Source organism: Acomys russatus, chromosome 20 (assembly GCF_903995435.1).
Source record: "Acomys russatus chromosome 20, mAcoRus1.1, whole genome shotgun sequence".
In the NCBI taxonomy this organism is placed as follows: Eukaryota; Metazoa; Chordata; class Mammalia; order Rodentia; family Muridae; genus Acomys; species Acomys russatus.
The window spans coordinates 31909639-31926215 of record NC_067156.1 but is presented as its reverse complement, the minus strand read 5'-3'; the positions used below and the strand labels follow the sequence as shown (position 1 = coordinate 31926215).

Sequence of the window (16577 nt, the reverse complement as noted above, 5' to 3'; positions counted from 1 at the left end):
CCTCAGATTCAGAACCAAAGGATGTCAAAATCACCACCCAGACTCTAGCATCAGCAAGCCTAAGTCAGATGCTGTTACCTGCTGCTAGTAGTATTTAAAGAATTCCTAGGACAACATCCCAGACAATTCCCTCTCCCACACTGCAAGACATCCCCTTACTTTATTTGAACAAAAGAAATAACTGTCTCAAGTAAGAATTCTACTTAACAGTTGCTGTTGAAATTTTCTTGCCAGAAATACGGCCATTACACAGCTGATGACATTAGAGGAAAAGGAAGAATTTTACTGCTTCAACCAACACTTCATGGTGGCAAGAAACATACCTGTGTTCCAAACATGCAAAGGGGAGTTTGCAGACAGTAGAAGCAATGATTCCTTTCTATTATATCAAGACTTGACTGAACAAGGATTGAATACCATATGAAAAAGACTAAAAATTCATGAATGAACAGGACATAAGCATTTGTATTTGGGAAAATTAGAATATTTAGATGTTACTGAATGTGTATTTTGAGCAAATATTTGTTACATATCCAACATTTTCAGGTACTTTGCTAGATGAAAAATGACATGAAACAACCACCTTATTTGGTCCATAAAAATAAAAAAAGATTGGGCTGAAGAGATGGCTCAGAGTTTAACAGTACTGGATGTTCTTCCAAAGGTCCTGATGTTGACAGAAGCCAGGCCCCAAGGTCAGGCAGTGATTTAATTACTCTGTAACAATGGCTAAAGTGTCAATATTTGTATCAAATTCCAGTTTCACAAAGATGCTCTAAGGGGAAACCATATGACTTCAACACAGAAAGTACTGTGTGCTGTGAGAAAGAGACTTCAAACATTTTTTAAGTCCTAAGTTGTTTTAAGAGGACAGTAGCCCTTCCTGAGTGTTGCTCCAAAATATGTTGTCTTTATTGTTCTAAACAGAAAACCAAACCCCCAAGCAAACAAAAACAACTTACCCTTTGTGAAAAAGTCAAGACTGAAACAAAGTGATGAAATTCTCTACTCACAAGACAGACAGAAACATGAGAGAAAACAGACAACTGCCACCAGACATGGTAGACACTTGGTACATATAAGCTAATGAAGGGTCCAGCCTTTGACTTAGTTACTGCCATTATTTTAATGCACAAATGTATCAGTTCAGGTAATAGGAAAGTGAACCCACATTCTAGAGGCATGCAGCTGTGCTGAAGGACACACAGCCCCAGGACACAGCAGACAGGAAACTGACTCCTCCTTCTCTTGTACCCCAGCCTGCCACCAGCCTATCAGGGCTTGATGAATGCACAGCAGATGAAGAGAGAAATGCACAAAAACAAAAGACAGAAATGGAAGAATGAAGAGAAAGGAAATAATGGAAAATGTGTTGAAGCTCTGCACATTTTCTCATCCATTCACAACTACAGAGGAGACAAGACCTGTGATTTCCGCTACAGATAAGAAAAGTGGACTCAGGAAGGGAGTAGACTTTCCCAAAACCTGGGAGGATGTCAGGGATCAAGATAACTAGCTTTTCCTGGCAGTATTTGGGTCTAACCTTTCCAGAGCCCTGTTTTCTACTCAGGTATCATTTTTCCCAGCCTGGAGGCCACACAGGGTCAATCAATAACCAAAGACACCTATGATCCAGCACAGTGGGTGGAGCCTGTACTACCACCTGCCTATATAACCACTTCTCATGTCTGAAGAGAAGCACCTGCAGAGTCCTCCTGACCTTTGCACCCAGATCCTCAACCATGAAGGTGGCAGTTGTCTTTCTTCTCGCTGCCTTGGCGCTGCTCACTTTACCAGGTAGGAGTGCTTGCGTGTTCTTCAAAAATTAGTAAAAGCATTTTGACCTGTCACTTTATACCTCCTGGAAACTTAGATAGTCTAGCTAACTGCTGCCACAGAAGTGAAATGAAGTCAATGGGAGTGAAAAGCAAAAGTGTTTCTAGTGAAAATTACAGAAAGAAGTTACTTCTAACATCATGAAGCTCTGGTAAGACATGCCCTGTCTAAAGGCAAGGCTGCAACTACACTGACATGGTAGAGAAAAAATGGTTTCACTGTGAATCCCCTTCTAACTCTAGAAATTCCTACTATACTCAGTAAATCCAAGGCTAGCTTACCAAATTTAAATGCTTGCAAATTGCATAAAATAAATAACAATGATCATCATTAGTTTGTACAGAATGAATGGTATTTTGAGTTATTAAAAGCTTTACCTTTGGTGCTGGAAGGATGGATTGGAGGTTAAGAGCACTAACTGCTCTTCGAGATGTCCTGAGTTCAATTCCCATTGACCACATGGTGGCTTCCAATCATCTATAATGTGATCTGATGCTCTCTTGTGGCCTGCAGGTGTACATGGGGGCAGAACATTGTGTATGTAATAATAAATATCTAAATCTTTTTTAAAAAGAAAAGTATTATGTTTAATCTGTAGAACATTTACAGAGAAAACATCATGTTTGAGTACACAGAAGAATTCCCAAAGTTACTGAGAACACGTTGGGAGATAATTCTGCTCATGACTGAAATCGGCCTCGTTTTTTGACTGATTCAGCCGAGATTTCGATGAGAGCCAAATGTGTGCTTTACTGAGAAATGGAAGAGCACAGTTTACTGTTTTAGATAAATATTTATGTAAGCAAAAGGACCTTTGTCCCACCTCACACCTAGTAATAATTACAACTACATACCTGTAATGAGCCCTGCTCTTCAACTATCACACTCATTTGCTTTCTGGACCCACAGGGGCCCCAGCAGCTGCATTTCCTCTGATGAGTCCCAGAGATCTGTCTCATTCCCTCAGAGCTCATTGACTGAAAATTCAGTTTGAAACATTTCTCCTGTGAGGGCGATCAGATTAGGCTCCTCCTCCTGGTAAACGTAGCCACAGTCACACTTGCCATCTGCCTTTTAAAAAGTAATTTTTGACATTATAATATATTTACGTCATCCCCCTTTTCTTATCTTACTTCCAAAACCTTCCATGTACCTCCTTGCTCTCTTTCAAATTCAATTTTATTTCATTGTTGTTATATCTTTAAGTGTTGTACATGTATCATTTGCTCTGATACGTATACATAGACTTGTTTTCTGAAGTAGGAAGGGGTCTTTTCAGAACTGTGTAAATACATGAAAGACCAGTTGGCCCTATGGCCAGCCAGTACAATGCACCTGTGGGAAAAAGCTCTGTGAGAACTGGTGGTGAGTTGGCAGAAAAGCCCCAGTTTTGACATTATTCACAAAAGAAACTTAATTACATCAGAAGACCCAATGGGTATTTCTCATATTGCCACCCATACCTTGATATACTGATATTTATAATTCACTGACTGAAATGAAAAAAAATTTTTATTAATTTATTCTTGTTACATCTCAATGGTTATCCCATCCTTTGTATCCTCCCATTCCCCCCTCCCTCCCATTTTCCCATTATTCCCCTCCCCTATGACTGTTCGTGAGAGGGATTACCTCCCCCTGTATATGCTCATAGGGTATCAAGTCTCTTCTTGGTAACCTACTGTCCTTCCTCTGAGTGCCACCAGGTCTCCCCCTCCAGGGGCCATGGTCAAATGTGAGGCACCAGAGTACGTGAGAAAGTCATATCCTACTCTCTACTCAACTGTGGGGAATGTTCTACCGAGTACAGAGACAACATTGAGGGTCATTACAAGGGTAACTGAATAGTTAGTGCCTAAACCTTTCAAACTTTGAGTACGTAATTTCCATTCTCAAGGAAGTAAGCCCAATTTCCAAAAATATCAAATTGATGTATTCAGTAACAAAGTTTTCCTTGATTCAATTCAAGATCTCAGCAGGCAGAGAGTAAAAAACACCCCGATGGTGTCACTGAAAGTCAGGAAAATTAGAGCAATGGGATGTACATGATGGAGCAGAGGGGTCATATGACAGTGTATTCTTTGGTAACTGAGGATAGATCTGGCTTCTTTATTTAGGATCTAGGTTGACATCTGATTTATGTTTTCTAGGTAGCACTACAGCTGACACAATGCAGCAAAAGGTAAAGAGAATTTGATAATTTCATATATATACATACATACATATATATACATACATACATTGTTTTTGTTTTTTGTTAATTTGTTTATTTGAGGCAGGTTTTCTCTGTGTCCTCTGGCTGTCCTCCAACTTACTCTGTGCACCTGGATAGACTCAAACTTACAAAGATCACCCTACCTCTGCTTCCTGATTGCTGGGATTAAAGGTGTGCATGACCACTGCCTGCCTTATTTTATAATTTTTAATTCTCCAATTACACATATATGCTGAAATTGTTCAATTCAGTAAAAGTACATCCAAGATATGAACATGCATGATGGTGTATATTTATAATCCAAAGCACTCAGAAGCCTGCGTTACCAGGCTTGAGGTCAGCTTGGTCTACCCAGTGAAACCTTGACAGAAAAAGGAAATGAAGAAGTACAATCTAGCAAGTTACCTTCTTACTTTAGCCTTAAGTCTGGATTAGTGGCTCAAATGGCAAGGAACCTCAATTGGTGAAGGCAGGATGCAATAGCACCTCCCCATCTTGCATGGTGCTGTGTTGAAAGACAAGCCCACTAATCACCCAGCATCTGTCTACTGCATGCTGTGAAGGACATTTTTATACATATGCTAGGGCTGACTGTAGGTCGAGTAGTTCGAGTGAAGCTCTTATGTTGATTCTAAGTAGCCCTTGCTCCTGACTTGACCATGTTGGCTTTCATTGCTTCTAATTCCTAAGTAGACTAGAGGAGGAAGTGCCCTTCATCTCATTACATGTAACCCAGGAGGAAACTGTTGGTGAATCTGAAGTTATAGGGAAAAAAATCATTGCATCATTGATAAGTATTACGGAAAAAATCTGGCACCATTAGAAGCAAACCTAGTTAGAGGGATGGAAAAAGTTTTCCGATGTATTGGTCCATGAAGAATAAATAAATGTTAGTAAAACAGAGCTGGTGGGATGATGTCCTGTAATGAAGAGCTAATGAGGGACTTGATCTCAGCAACCAAGAATCACTAGATATGTGACTTTGGCTGAATTCATCACTTTCTGACTCTTCCCTTGAGGCACCATGTAAATGACAACTTTACAAGGTATTTATAGAAAAGAGCAATGATTGGATAATTGACAGTTTTGATTAAGCAGTGAGAGTTTTCCATTGCAATTATGAACAAAAAATAGGACAGAGAAGCTGGAGAGATGGCTCAGAGGTTAAAAGCACTGACTTCTCTTCCAGAAGTCCTCAGTTCCATTCCCAGCAAGCACATGGTGGCTCACAACCATTTATAATGTGATCTGATGCCCTCTTCTGGCAGAGCACTGTGTACATAATAATAGAATCTTTAAAAAAAAAAAAAAAAAAAAAAAAAAAAAAAGGACAGAGATCTATAAGTGGCACTTAGCAATAGTCAGCTTTTCCTAAAAACACAGTCCAAGAATCCAAGCACTGGCAACATCTCGAGCCCATGTACAAGAAAACAAGTGCCCATGGGTAAGGAAGACTATACTGTTAGCCGCTGGTGTTATCTTTCTATTTTCATCAAACTTCACCAGAACATCATGACATAAGTGGAGAACAATTATTTTCCCATTTTTTGATGAAATGACTGAGATCAAGGGAGAAACTAGTAGACACATGATGTCATATGACTAGGTAAGGATATAACTTGACTTTAACTCAGATTTTCTGAAGGATAGATTTCTTTCCTTCTTTCTGTTATTGTTTTCTTATGCAGTGTCATTATCCAAACTGAGAAAAAAATATTAAACAATGTTAGTATTTTATTAAAAACCAAAACAATTAAAACTGGTATAAAATAACTATTTAATTCTGTGTTTAGGCTAATTATAAGGATGCACCTACATTCTGTCCCATGATATATAACCCTGTATGTGGAACTGATGGAAAAAAGTACTCCAATGAATGTGTGCTGCGCAGTCAAAACAAGTAAGATGATGTTCTTTTTTTCAAATACTTAAGTTACTTATCATTAGAATTTTGTATATGTTATCCTAGCTCAATAAATAAACCAAATTTCATAAATTTGGTATGATTAAAATTGCTTGGATAATAAACACCCCATTTTTCCTTTCTTTCTCTTTTTTCTTTTCTTTTTCTCTTTTGGTTTCTGAGACAGTTTTTGTTTGTAGCCCTCGATGTCCTGGAACTTACTCTGTAGATTAGGCTGTCTTCAAACTCAGAGATTTGCTTGTCTTTGCCTCCTGAGTGATGGGATTAAAAGCCTGTGCCAATGGTTGCAAGCTAAACATCAGTTTTCTTAGCTATACAATTGATTGTCTAGATTTTCAAAAAGCCTATATGTACAAAATATCTTTCATCTAAAAAATTAATTCTTCACAATAGCAGATATTGCATTTTCTAGTGCTCCCCCCAAATTAGCAAATGTGAATAACATAGTTTTAAGTAAACAGAAATACATTTTGTAGCATTTGTATTCATGGGTATGAGAGCCAACCTCAGCAAAGTTTAATATTCTGAAGAATTTGATGTTGGGGAACAGGAATCAGACTAAGGATACTGAGGCAAACTGATGTCATGATTTTTCTCTCAAATTATGATCAAGCATATGTACCAGTCATTATGCTAGGCCCTCCATGTTTTTCCATATGTTTGTGAGAAGAAACCAAAAAGATAAATGAAAGCAAGCAAACAAACTCTCATGAGTGCATGCCAGTGCTTCTTATAAGTTGTGGCAATCACCAGAGACAAGAATGTAAAATGTTACATGACCAAAGCAAAGATGCTGATATCCTCTAACTGGGAGGTCAAAGAAAAGATTAACAGAAATAATGCATTTAAAGAGGCTCTGAACTTCAACCAAACCACAGAGATCCCACAGGTGACAGAAAACCCTTAGATTTTCTGGAATAGACTCGATGTTAAAGACTTTGGTTCAGGTTCAAATGAATATAAATTGTCGTTATTCATCTGCATGAATTTCTTCTCTATGATGAAAACTCTCCTCAGGGATGGCTCCAAATGAGTTCGGAAAAGTCTCATCATTTATTCAGGATTGTAGACATTTTAGACCCCAAAGACTAGGCATTTAGCTTCATGGTAAGTGTGCACCCAGTGTAAATGGTGTCATGCCTGATAGTGCATGCCTGCTACTCCCACACAGCAGACTTAGGCATAACAGACCTGAGTTCCAAGTCAGTCTGTTTTCACCTGTCCACCTGAGCTACAGATTGAGGCCCATGTTCAGGAGGTCCAAAGAAACAAGTGAACCTTGTGGAAAGAATAGATGTGGAACCACTTGTTATTCTTCTCATGACCTATGTTGCTGACATTGAGGTCAGGCACTAGTATTTCCTTCCATGGGGAGGAGCAGAGCCCACCAGACCCCAAGGATTTTGAACTCTCCAAGCATAAGGCCTAAAGTCCAAAGGCCTCTATTTAGAGTGAAGCATTCAGAAAAATATGTGAAAATGCAGAACATCCACTCCTTTGACCTTTAAACATACTGGTTGCAATTTGGTCATTGAATTCTGTCAAATGCATGTAAATGTAAGTGGCACATTCAGCTGTCTGAACATGCAGCATTTCACCCTGTGTTCTGAAATAACATTTATTGTCTAGAGATAAACTTGGCTTTCTCAAAGGTAATGGATGTTCTAAGGTTTCTATAGTGCATTTGTTTCTACTGGAATTAAATGTCCTACAGGGAGCCTACCCCTGATACTGCCTGGAGGGCAGAACCCAGAGCTACATAGCCCAGAGACCTAGGACAGAACCAAAGACAGCTGGAAAAAACACTCAATGAGATGATTCCGAATGATATTCTGCTACACTCATAGATTGGTGCCTAGTTCAGTTTTCATCAGGAGGCTTCATCCAGCAACTGACGGAAGCAGATGCAGAGACCCACAGTCGAACATTAGGTGGAGCTCAGGGAATCCTGAAGAGGAGGAGGGATTGTAGGGGCCACAGAGGTCAAGGACACCACAAGAAAAGACATAGAATCAACTCACCTAGGTTCATAGGGGCTCACAGAGACTGAACCACTATCCAGGGAACCTGGCAGAATCTCCAACGCCAGAATGTTTTTTGTCCCTATCTCACTGCCTCTCAAACACAGATAGTACAGCAATAAACTAAAGTTTTAATGTTGTTAAATTCTTACGTTTAAATAAGCAAATGCGGTTAATGAGCAGAGTGAACCAAAGTGAGCAGCACAGCTGTGGGTAATGGGCTCATGTGCGTGACTTTGAAATTTACACTATCATAAGTTAATGTTAAAATAAAGAAAAATGTCCAAAAATGCACATGTGAAAATAGAGGTATCATATCTTCTCCAACAATAGAAAAAATAGAAAATTTGTTGCATGACACTATGGTCAGCGAAACAATTACTAAAGAGAGAACTGTAGAAACAGTATTGTAACTAAGGAACAATCCCAGAATTGAAGGACATTTTATTTTTGTGGAAGAAACTGGCTTGGTCAAGGAAACATAGGAAGGGCAGAGAAAATTTTACCTAAAGAAGACTTTAGTATTTGTTACTTTCATGGGAATCTGATGGCCTGACACATTCAAGCCCCCATCTTCTGAGATGAAATGGTAAAGAAATAGGAAGCCCTGCCCTAGCCTGCCAACAGCTCAGATGGCCACCTGGTCAGTGAGTTCAGAGCATCAGTAGTAAAAGGAACAGTGGTGGATCTGAGATTAATTTCAAGGGTTCCCCAATAGGCCTGTGAACAGTACTAAGAGGCACCTTTCTACTCTGATGTAGCCCTTCTGAATATAATAGAAAGTAACAAGTATTCAATGAATATTCTCCACAGTTGAGTGGAGAGTGTGATATGACTTTCTCACGTACTCTGGTGCCTCACATTTGACCATGTCCCCTGGAGGGGGAGACCTGGTGGCACTCAGAGGAAGGACAGCTGGTAGCCAAGAAGAGACTTGATACCCTATGAGAATATACAGGGGGAGGTAATCCCCCTCAGGAACAGTCATAGGGGAGGGGAATAATGGGAAAATGGGGGGGGGAGGAATGGGAGGATACAAGGGATGGGATAAACATTGAGATGTAACAAGAATAAATTAATAAAAAAAATAAAATAAAATAAAAAAAGAAAAAAATAATAAAATAAAATATTTTATAATTCAAAAAAAAAGTATTAAAAGAGCTATACATGAAAATTTTAAAGTAAAACAATTACCTTTAAACAGCAAAAACTGAACTCTAGTCATAGTGAAAATCTTTCAAACTTTTTCAGAATAAGTGTCATTTGTTTCCCATTTAACATTTTCAACACTATTTTTCTTATTATATTAGATTTTCCTCAGATTACTCCAATTGTTCAAGATCCATTTGTGTTTCAGTTTCAGAGAACTTGACTATTAAAGGAAAACAAAAAATTCTAGTTATCCCATACATTTTGAAGGAAAGTTCATAGTTGATTAAGTGCTAATGTAGTTATCAGTATTGTTCACTATCAATAAAGTTTTGAATGTATAATAAAAAAATAAAAAAGAATCAATAAATGAGTTCTGGAAAGAGAAAACAGAATAAATTAGCAGCTTGTCTTTTAAAGAAAAGTAGAATTATTTCTAAATTTCATTGCCATTCTCCCATAGTCACTTACTTGTACCAATAAACTTCAAGCTGACCATTATTTATTTTTCCTACATCTCTTTTACAGGGATCGCCAGGTTCCTGTCCAAGTTAAACATTATGGGCCTTGCTGAAAGTCAAGACTTTGAACTCTGTTAAGACTGCCATGATGTGTGGCTAACCTGTTTGTTGAATAAATGCATCTGAAAATACGTTGTTCTTCTCTAAGCTTTCTGTTCAGAAGTGTGGATGAATATATTGAGGACAGGGAACTTGGGAAAGACCCAGACTAGACAAGTTATGAATGCAAGATGGCTTTATCATCTTATCTGGGATATAGAGGACACTTGAAGGCCACCAATCACTAAGGAAGTCTGAGGGTAATATTAATTTAATCACTGAATGTTGAAAGTTGCCCAGTCTAATTGGACCCATCTGAAATTTGGCGTGCACACACACACACACACACACACACACACACACACACACACACACACACCACAACACACACACACACACACACACACACACAAAGGTTTATTTGTTTGTATAATTATAAGCAGATATAAGACATAATTTTCAATATATCCTTCGTGGTTCATCTCCTTGGGCCCATCAGAAGGCAGCATGTATGTATATTCTGTCTCTGTATGTGGCACTTATATTTCAAAAGAATGTCTAATAAATGAGAACATGTTTAAAAGAGAGACTAACAACACTGATGAGAGTAAAAAACTTAAACCTATGAAGAGTGACTCAAAGAAGGAAAATTAGCATAAAATAAAAACCCTCATAACTGGGTGAGGGAGATCTTTTCAGTAAATTAAAGGATTAACATTATTGCTCATCACTGACAGACAACCCCCAGGTCAGAAGTCAGAAACGTCAAGCACCCTATGCTCCTCCAAATACTGTCTAGAAATTAGTAAAGACATAAATTAGAAACAAAAATATTTTCCATCAGGGTAAAAACACACCCAATAAGCAACCTTACTTTTTTTTTTTAGCAGAAATTTTTATTTGGAAGCCAGGCTTTTTAGCTGAGAGCCAGGTGTATTTTATTCTCTCAGCCCATAATGAACCAAGTTAGCACAGCTGAGAGTCCACAGTCAGAGGCCTGGAGCCAGTCACTGTGTGCAGGAAGTTGACTCCACCCCTGGCCTTCCCTGGTGGGACCTAGACACTGTGCATGCACATCTCTAGTGAATAGCTGGCAAACCTGCAGTGGGAAAGGGGGAGGGGTCAGAGCAGTAATGGAAGCAGGCAGCAGTCATGTGGTTACCCTTACAGATGGCAGCTAGCCATGTGGCTGCCCCGAAGAAAGACGGCGAGTAGTCACCCAGTTGTCCTAAAAGAGGGATACTAGCCATGTGGTTGCCCCTCACAAAGATGGCAGCCGAACACGTGGTTGCCCGCAAAATGGCACAGAAGAAGAATGCTCCACTTCCTCCATTCTGAACCAACATGGCAACTGCCACTTGTTCTGAGGAATCAGTGGCGGGCTGATTTAAAACCCTATAAGGCTGTAGTGACTTAGGCTGTGCAGTACAGCCAGAGAAGTGTGGCAGCTGTGGTAGTCTACTTGTTTGTTTGTTTGCTCGTTTGTTTGTTTGTTTGTTTTTCTGACAATCTCCTTTAAGGATTTGTATAGCCAGCACAGCAGTAATAACCCAGAGATGCACCTGGTTGATGGGTGGAGTGGGGATAGCTGTGGAGAGGGTACCTACATGCCGGCTGGCAGAACACAGCCAGTGTAAAGTCACTCTACTCAGAGGGACCTAAAATTAGTCACACTCCGCAGTCAGCATTATTTTCCAAAAATAAAAGTTTTGACAATCTGCTAGTCCACACTGAGGTTTGCTGCAAACAGAGCTGTTGGCCAGCTGAGGGGCCCAGACATGCAGCAGAGCAAAGAACCTGTGATCTGCATTGGGTCTAAGGGGATATAGGAGCAGCAGAAAGTTACCTCAGCTTAGAATCATGGGTTCAGTGGCAGTCTTGAAAAGCTGGCTGGGAAGGCTTCCTCACAGGTTGTCCCAGGCAAGCATGGAAAGTGGAAGAACAGGAATCAGAGAAAGGAATTTAGACAACAGAATGGTACTCTGCATTTCCTTTCACAGTCACAGGCATCAATTTTATGATGGAAATAAGATATAAGGCAGTAAGATATTATGTTGGGGGAAGTTTATTAAATGAGCATGGGGAGAGAAGGAAAGAGGGAGTGATACCAGAGAGAGACAGAAACAGAAACAAAGAGTAAGAGTATAAGAGAAAGGTAGAGAGAGAGGAAGAATAAGAGGGAGGGGTGAGGTTGCGCTATATTTTATAGATATCTGGGCAGGGCCACCCCACCATAGAACATAGGCAATGATATCACAGGTAGGCAGAAAGAAGCAGAATCCTAACACTTATATTTCAAAGGAATGTCTAATAAACCAGAACATGTTTAAAAGAGAGACTACCAGCACTGATAAGAGTAGAAAACTTAAACCTATCAAGAGTGACTCAATGAAGGAAAATTAGCTGAAAGCAAAAACCCTCAGAACAGGGAAAGTTTTTTCAATAAATTCAATAGTTAAGAATACCACTCATCACAGCTGGACAACCCCTGGTTCAGAAGTCACAAGCCTTGAGCACCCTGCACTCTGCCAAATACTGGAGTGAGTGCAGGCCCCCTGTGGAACAGAGGATTGGCAAAACTAATGAGTGAATTGGCTGATGATCAAAAACAAAGACTTGTGGTCTTCTTAGACTGAACAGCTGGAGAGGAGCAGAAGCAGTCCCCCATTTTAGCTGCACATCCCCTGGTTCCAGGAGTCACAAATCTTGAGCATTCTGCGCTCCTGTAAATACTGGAGCAGTGCAGGCCCCCTGGGGAACAGAGGATAGGCACAGGGAAACAGATACAACGTTCTGGTCTCCAAAACACTGTTCTCCTCTGTTGCTGATCCCCCTGAGGAGACCAAGTATTCAGAGGAACCCTGCACAATCCGGATCCTATGTGGTAGAGATCAGACAAATCTAGCTCCAGGAGGAGAGTGCTGCCAAACCAGGAAACAAAGAAGCCGCCTTCCTAATGGACTTGCCAGTTCAACTGCCAGATTAGAAAACCAGAGTCCCCTCAGCAGATGACTAAAGGGAAGGGAAAGAACACAACAACAACAAAAACAAAAAGAAAAACCCAGGACAGCATGGCTCTACCAGAAAGCCTAGACAACAACAGACACTCAAACGCAACTGATTCTCAGGAAGTTGACCTTAAAGCTATGTTTATACCATTATTTGCAAATTATAAAAAGGAAATGAATAGGTCCTTCCAAGAATTACAGGAAAATACAAACAAATGAGGGGAGGTCACCCAGGAGAAACAGGAAATGACAATTAAACAGGCTTTAAAAAGTGAGTAAAGCTGATCAAGACATGAAAACAGAATTTGAATCAATTAAGAAAACACAAATTAAGAAAAACACAGGATGGAAGGGTTAGAGAAGAGAGCAGGAATTGAACATGTAAGTGTCATCAACAGAATTCAACACATGGAGGAGGGAATCTCAGGGGCTGAAGATACAATAAATGAAATCAATAGATCTCTCAAAGAAAATATTAAAGCAGAAAAATTTGTGATACAAAACATGCAAGAAATCAAGGACACCATGAAAAAGAGTAACCCAAGGATTATAGGAATAGGTGAAAAAGAAGATGCCAGGTTCCAAGGACCAGAAAATATTTTCAAGAAAATGACAGAAGATAATTTCACCAACCTAAAGAAAGAAATGTCCTTGAATATACAAGAGGCCAACAGAACACCAAATAGAATAGAGCTGGGAAAAAAATTCCTCCAACCACATAATAATCAAAACACTAAATCTGCTAAACAAAGAAAGGATAATAAAAACAGTAAAGGAAAATGGTCAAGTAACATATAAAGGGAGACCCATCAGAATTACACCTGAGTCCTCGACAGAAACCATGAAAGCCTGAAAGGTCTGGGATGCTGTCCTGCAGATACTAAGAGACCACAGAAGCCAACCCTGACTACTATATCAAGCAAAACTTTTAATCATCATAGAGAAAACAAGATATTCTGTGACAAAACCAATTTTAAACAATATCTATGCACCAACCCAGACCTATAGAATATATTAGAAGGAAAACCCCCAACACAAGGAGGTCAACTACACCCAAGAAAACACAGTGTATAGATAATCCCACAGCAGCAAAACCCAAACAAGCACAGCCACACACAATCACCACCAACTCCACAATAAATGGATCCAAGAATCATTGATCATTAATATCTCTCAATATCAACGGCCTCCATTCCCCAATAAAAAGATAGAGACTAACAGAATGGCTGTAGAAAGAAGATCTAATATTTTGCTGCATTCATGAAACATACCTCAACAACAAAGATAGACATTACCTGAGAATAAAGGACTTGAAAAAGATTTTCCAAGCAAGCAGATACAAGAAGCAAGCTGTAGTAGACATTCTAATTTCTAATAAAATAGCCTTCCAAATAAAATTAATCAAGAAAGATGGGAAATGACACTTCATTCTCATCAAAGGAAAAAATCCACCAAAAGGACATCACAATCTTGAATATCTATGTCCCAAATATAATGGCACACACATTTATAATAAAATAAAATAAATATAAACCTTTAAAGCTTAAATCACACATCAATTCCTACACATTAATATTGGGAGACCTCAACACCTAACTCTCACCAATAGACCGATCTTTGAAGGAGAAACTAAATAAGAAATAATGTTGCTAACAGGGGTCAAGAATTCCACTGAAAGCAGGCAAATGGACAAGGCTTTCCACTCTCTCCATATCTCTTTAATATAATACTTGAAGTCTTAGTAACAGCAGTAAGACAACTAAAGGAGATCAAGGGATTACAAATTGGAAAGGAAGAAGTCAAAGTATTTCTAATCACAGATGATATGATAGTGTACATAAGTGACACCAAAAATTCTACCAAAGAACTCCTACAGCTGATAAACACCTTCAGCAAAGTGGCTGGATAGAAAATTAACTAAAAAATTACCTAAAAATAGTCAGTAGTACTTCTATATACAAATGACAAACAGGCTGAGAAATAAATTAGGGAAACCACACCCTTCATAATAGCCACAAATAATATAAAGTGTCTTGGTGTAACTCCAAACAAAGAAGTGAAAGACTTATATTTTAAAAATCTTGACCAAAAGCAATCTACAGATTCAATGCAATCCCTATCAAATTACCTACACAATTTTTTATGGATCTTGAAAGACCAATTCTCAACTCATGTGAAATTAAAAAAAGAAAAAAAAAAACGAATAGCTGCAACAATCCTGTACTATAAGAGATGTTCCACAGTAATCTCCATCTCTTATCTCTAGCTGTACTATAGAGCAACATGAGTAAAATCAGCATGGCACTGGCATTTAAATAGGCCAGTTGATTAATGAACTCTAACTGAAGACCCAGAAATAAATTCACACACCTATGGACAATTAATTTTTGACAAAGAAGCCAAGGCCATTCAATAGAAAAAGACATCATCTTCAACAAATGGTGTTGGTCTAACTGGATGTTTACATGCAGAAAATATAAATAGATCCATATTTATCACTGTGTACAAAACTAAAGTTCAAATGGATTAAAGACCTCAACATAAAACTAAACACACTAAATCTGTTAGAAGTAAAAGTAGGAAAGATCCTAGAACTCATTGGTGCAGGAGACAACTTTCTGAACAGAATACCAATAGCTCAGGCTTTAAGATCAATGATTAATAAGTGGGAACTCATGAAACTGAAAACTTTTGTAAGGCAAAGGACACTGTCAACAGATCTTCACCAACCCTACATTGGACAAATGGCTAATATCTAAAATATATAAAGAACTCAAGAAATTAAACACCACAAAAACAAATAATCCAACTTTTAAAATGAGGTACTGAGCTAAACAGAAAATCTTCAACAGAGAAATATTGAATGGCTGAGAAACACTTGAAGAAATGCTCGATATCCCTAGTAATCAGAGAAATGCAAATAAAAACAACTCTGAGATTCCATCTTATATATATCAGAGTGGCTAAGATGAAAAACTCAAGTGAGAGTTCCAAGATGGCAGTGCCTAGCATGCACTGTATCTGACCTACTGTGTGGAGACCAGGGACTTGACTGGGATCCACAGACTTCTGGAACTAGAAAACACTAGGTGAGTGGGGTCCCACACAGTGCAGAACACAGGCAGGCCTGGCCCCATGTCAAGCAAAATTCCATGGAGGTCCTGAGCCCACTCTCCAGACACTGGAATGGACTACACCTACAGACTGCAGCCAGCTTATAAAGCCTGAACTCAGTATGTGAGATGGTAGAACACCAGACCTCCTGGCCTGAGGAAGTCTCAGGGAAATGGGTGAATATATCTTTGTAACCACTCACCCACAACACATCAGTCTGCTGAGGGCCCTGTGGCCATGTGGAAACTCAGGCGGCTGAGACCACCTAGTCCAGCCAGAGCATGTGCAGCCCGGGGAACAAGTCCAGATTAGACCCCGATGCAGAAGACTGAGCCTGCAGACTTGGGCAGATAGAACCCAGCTTGGACATTTCCCACAGCCCGGCAGGATCTTCCACATTCTCAGGGGAAGCTGGACAGTCCTGAGGTGTCTGATGTGAATCACAACAGTAGCATGAAAAGCACCAGGCAGAAGCCTCCCTCTGCTGACACAGTCTGGAGCCTAAGGTGTAGAACAAAGTCTCCAGGAGCAGAAACCAGGTCACCTGACTGTTCTATGGAAGAACTCCCTGATACCCACAGACAAAGCTATGCAACCTATAATCACTCACCAACTATCCACACTCAATGACCAGTAAAGGACACCAGAAGCTACCTCCCAACATCAGAGACAGAAAAATGACTAAATAACAGAGTAAAAACTCAAACAATAAAACCCAAAACAATACGGCATCCCCAGATCCCAGGTATC

At 39.4% G+C, this 16577-nt stretch overlaps 1 protein-coding gene across 1 annotated transcript in view; it reads left to right on the top strand.

Moving 5' to 3' along the window:
* The first annotated feature begins 1692 nt into the window (after nucleotides 1-1692).
* Nucleotides 1693-16577, top strand: part of Spink1 (serine peptidase inhibitor Kazal type 1) — a 78874-nt gene continuing 63989 nt past the window's right edge. Inside the window, exon 1 of the mRNA XM_051163943.1 lies at nucleotides 1693-1797. Within this exon, the coding sequence (XP_051019900.1) occupies nucleotides 1743-1797 (55 nt within the window). The 5' untranslated portion in view covers nucleotides 1693-1742. The remainder of the gene's footprint in view (nucleotides 1798-16577) is intronic.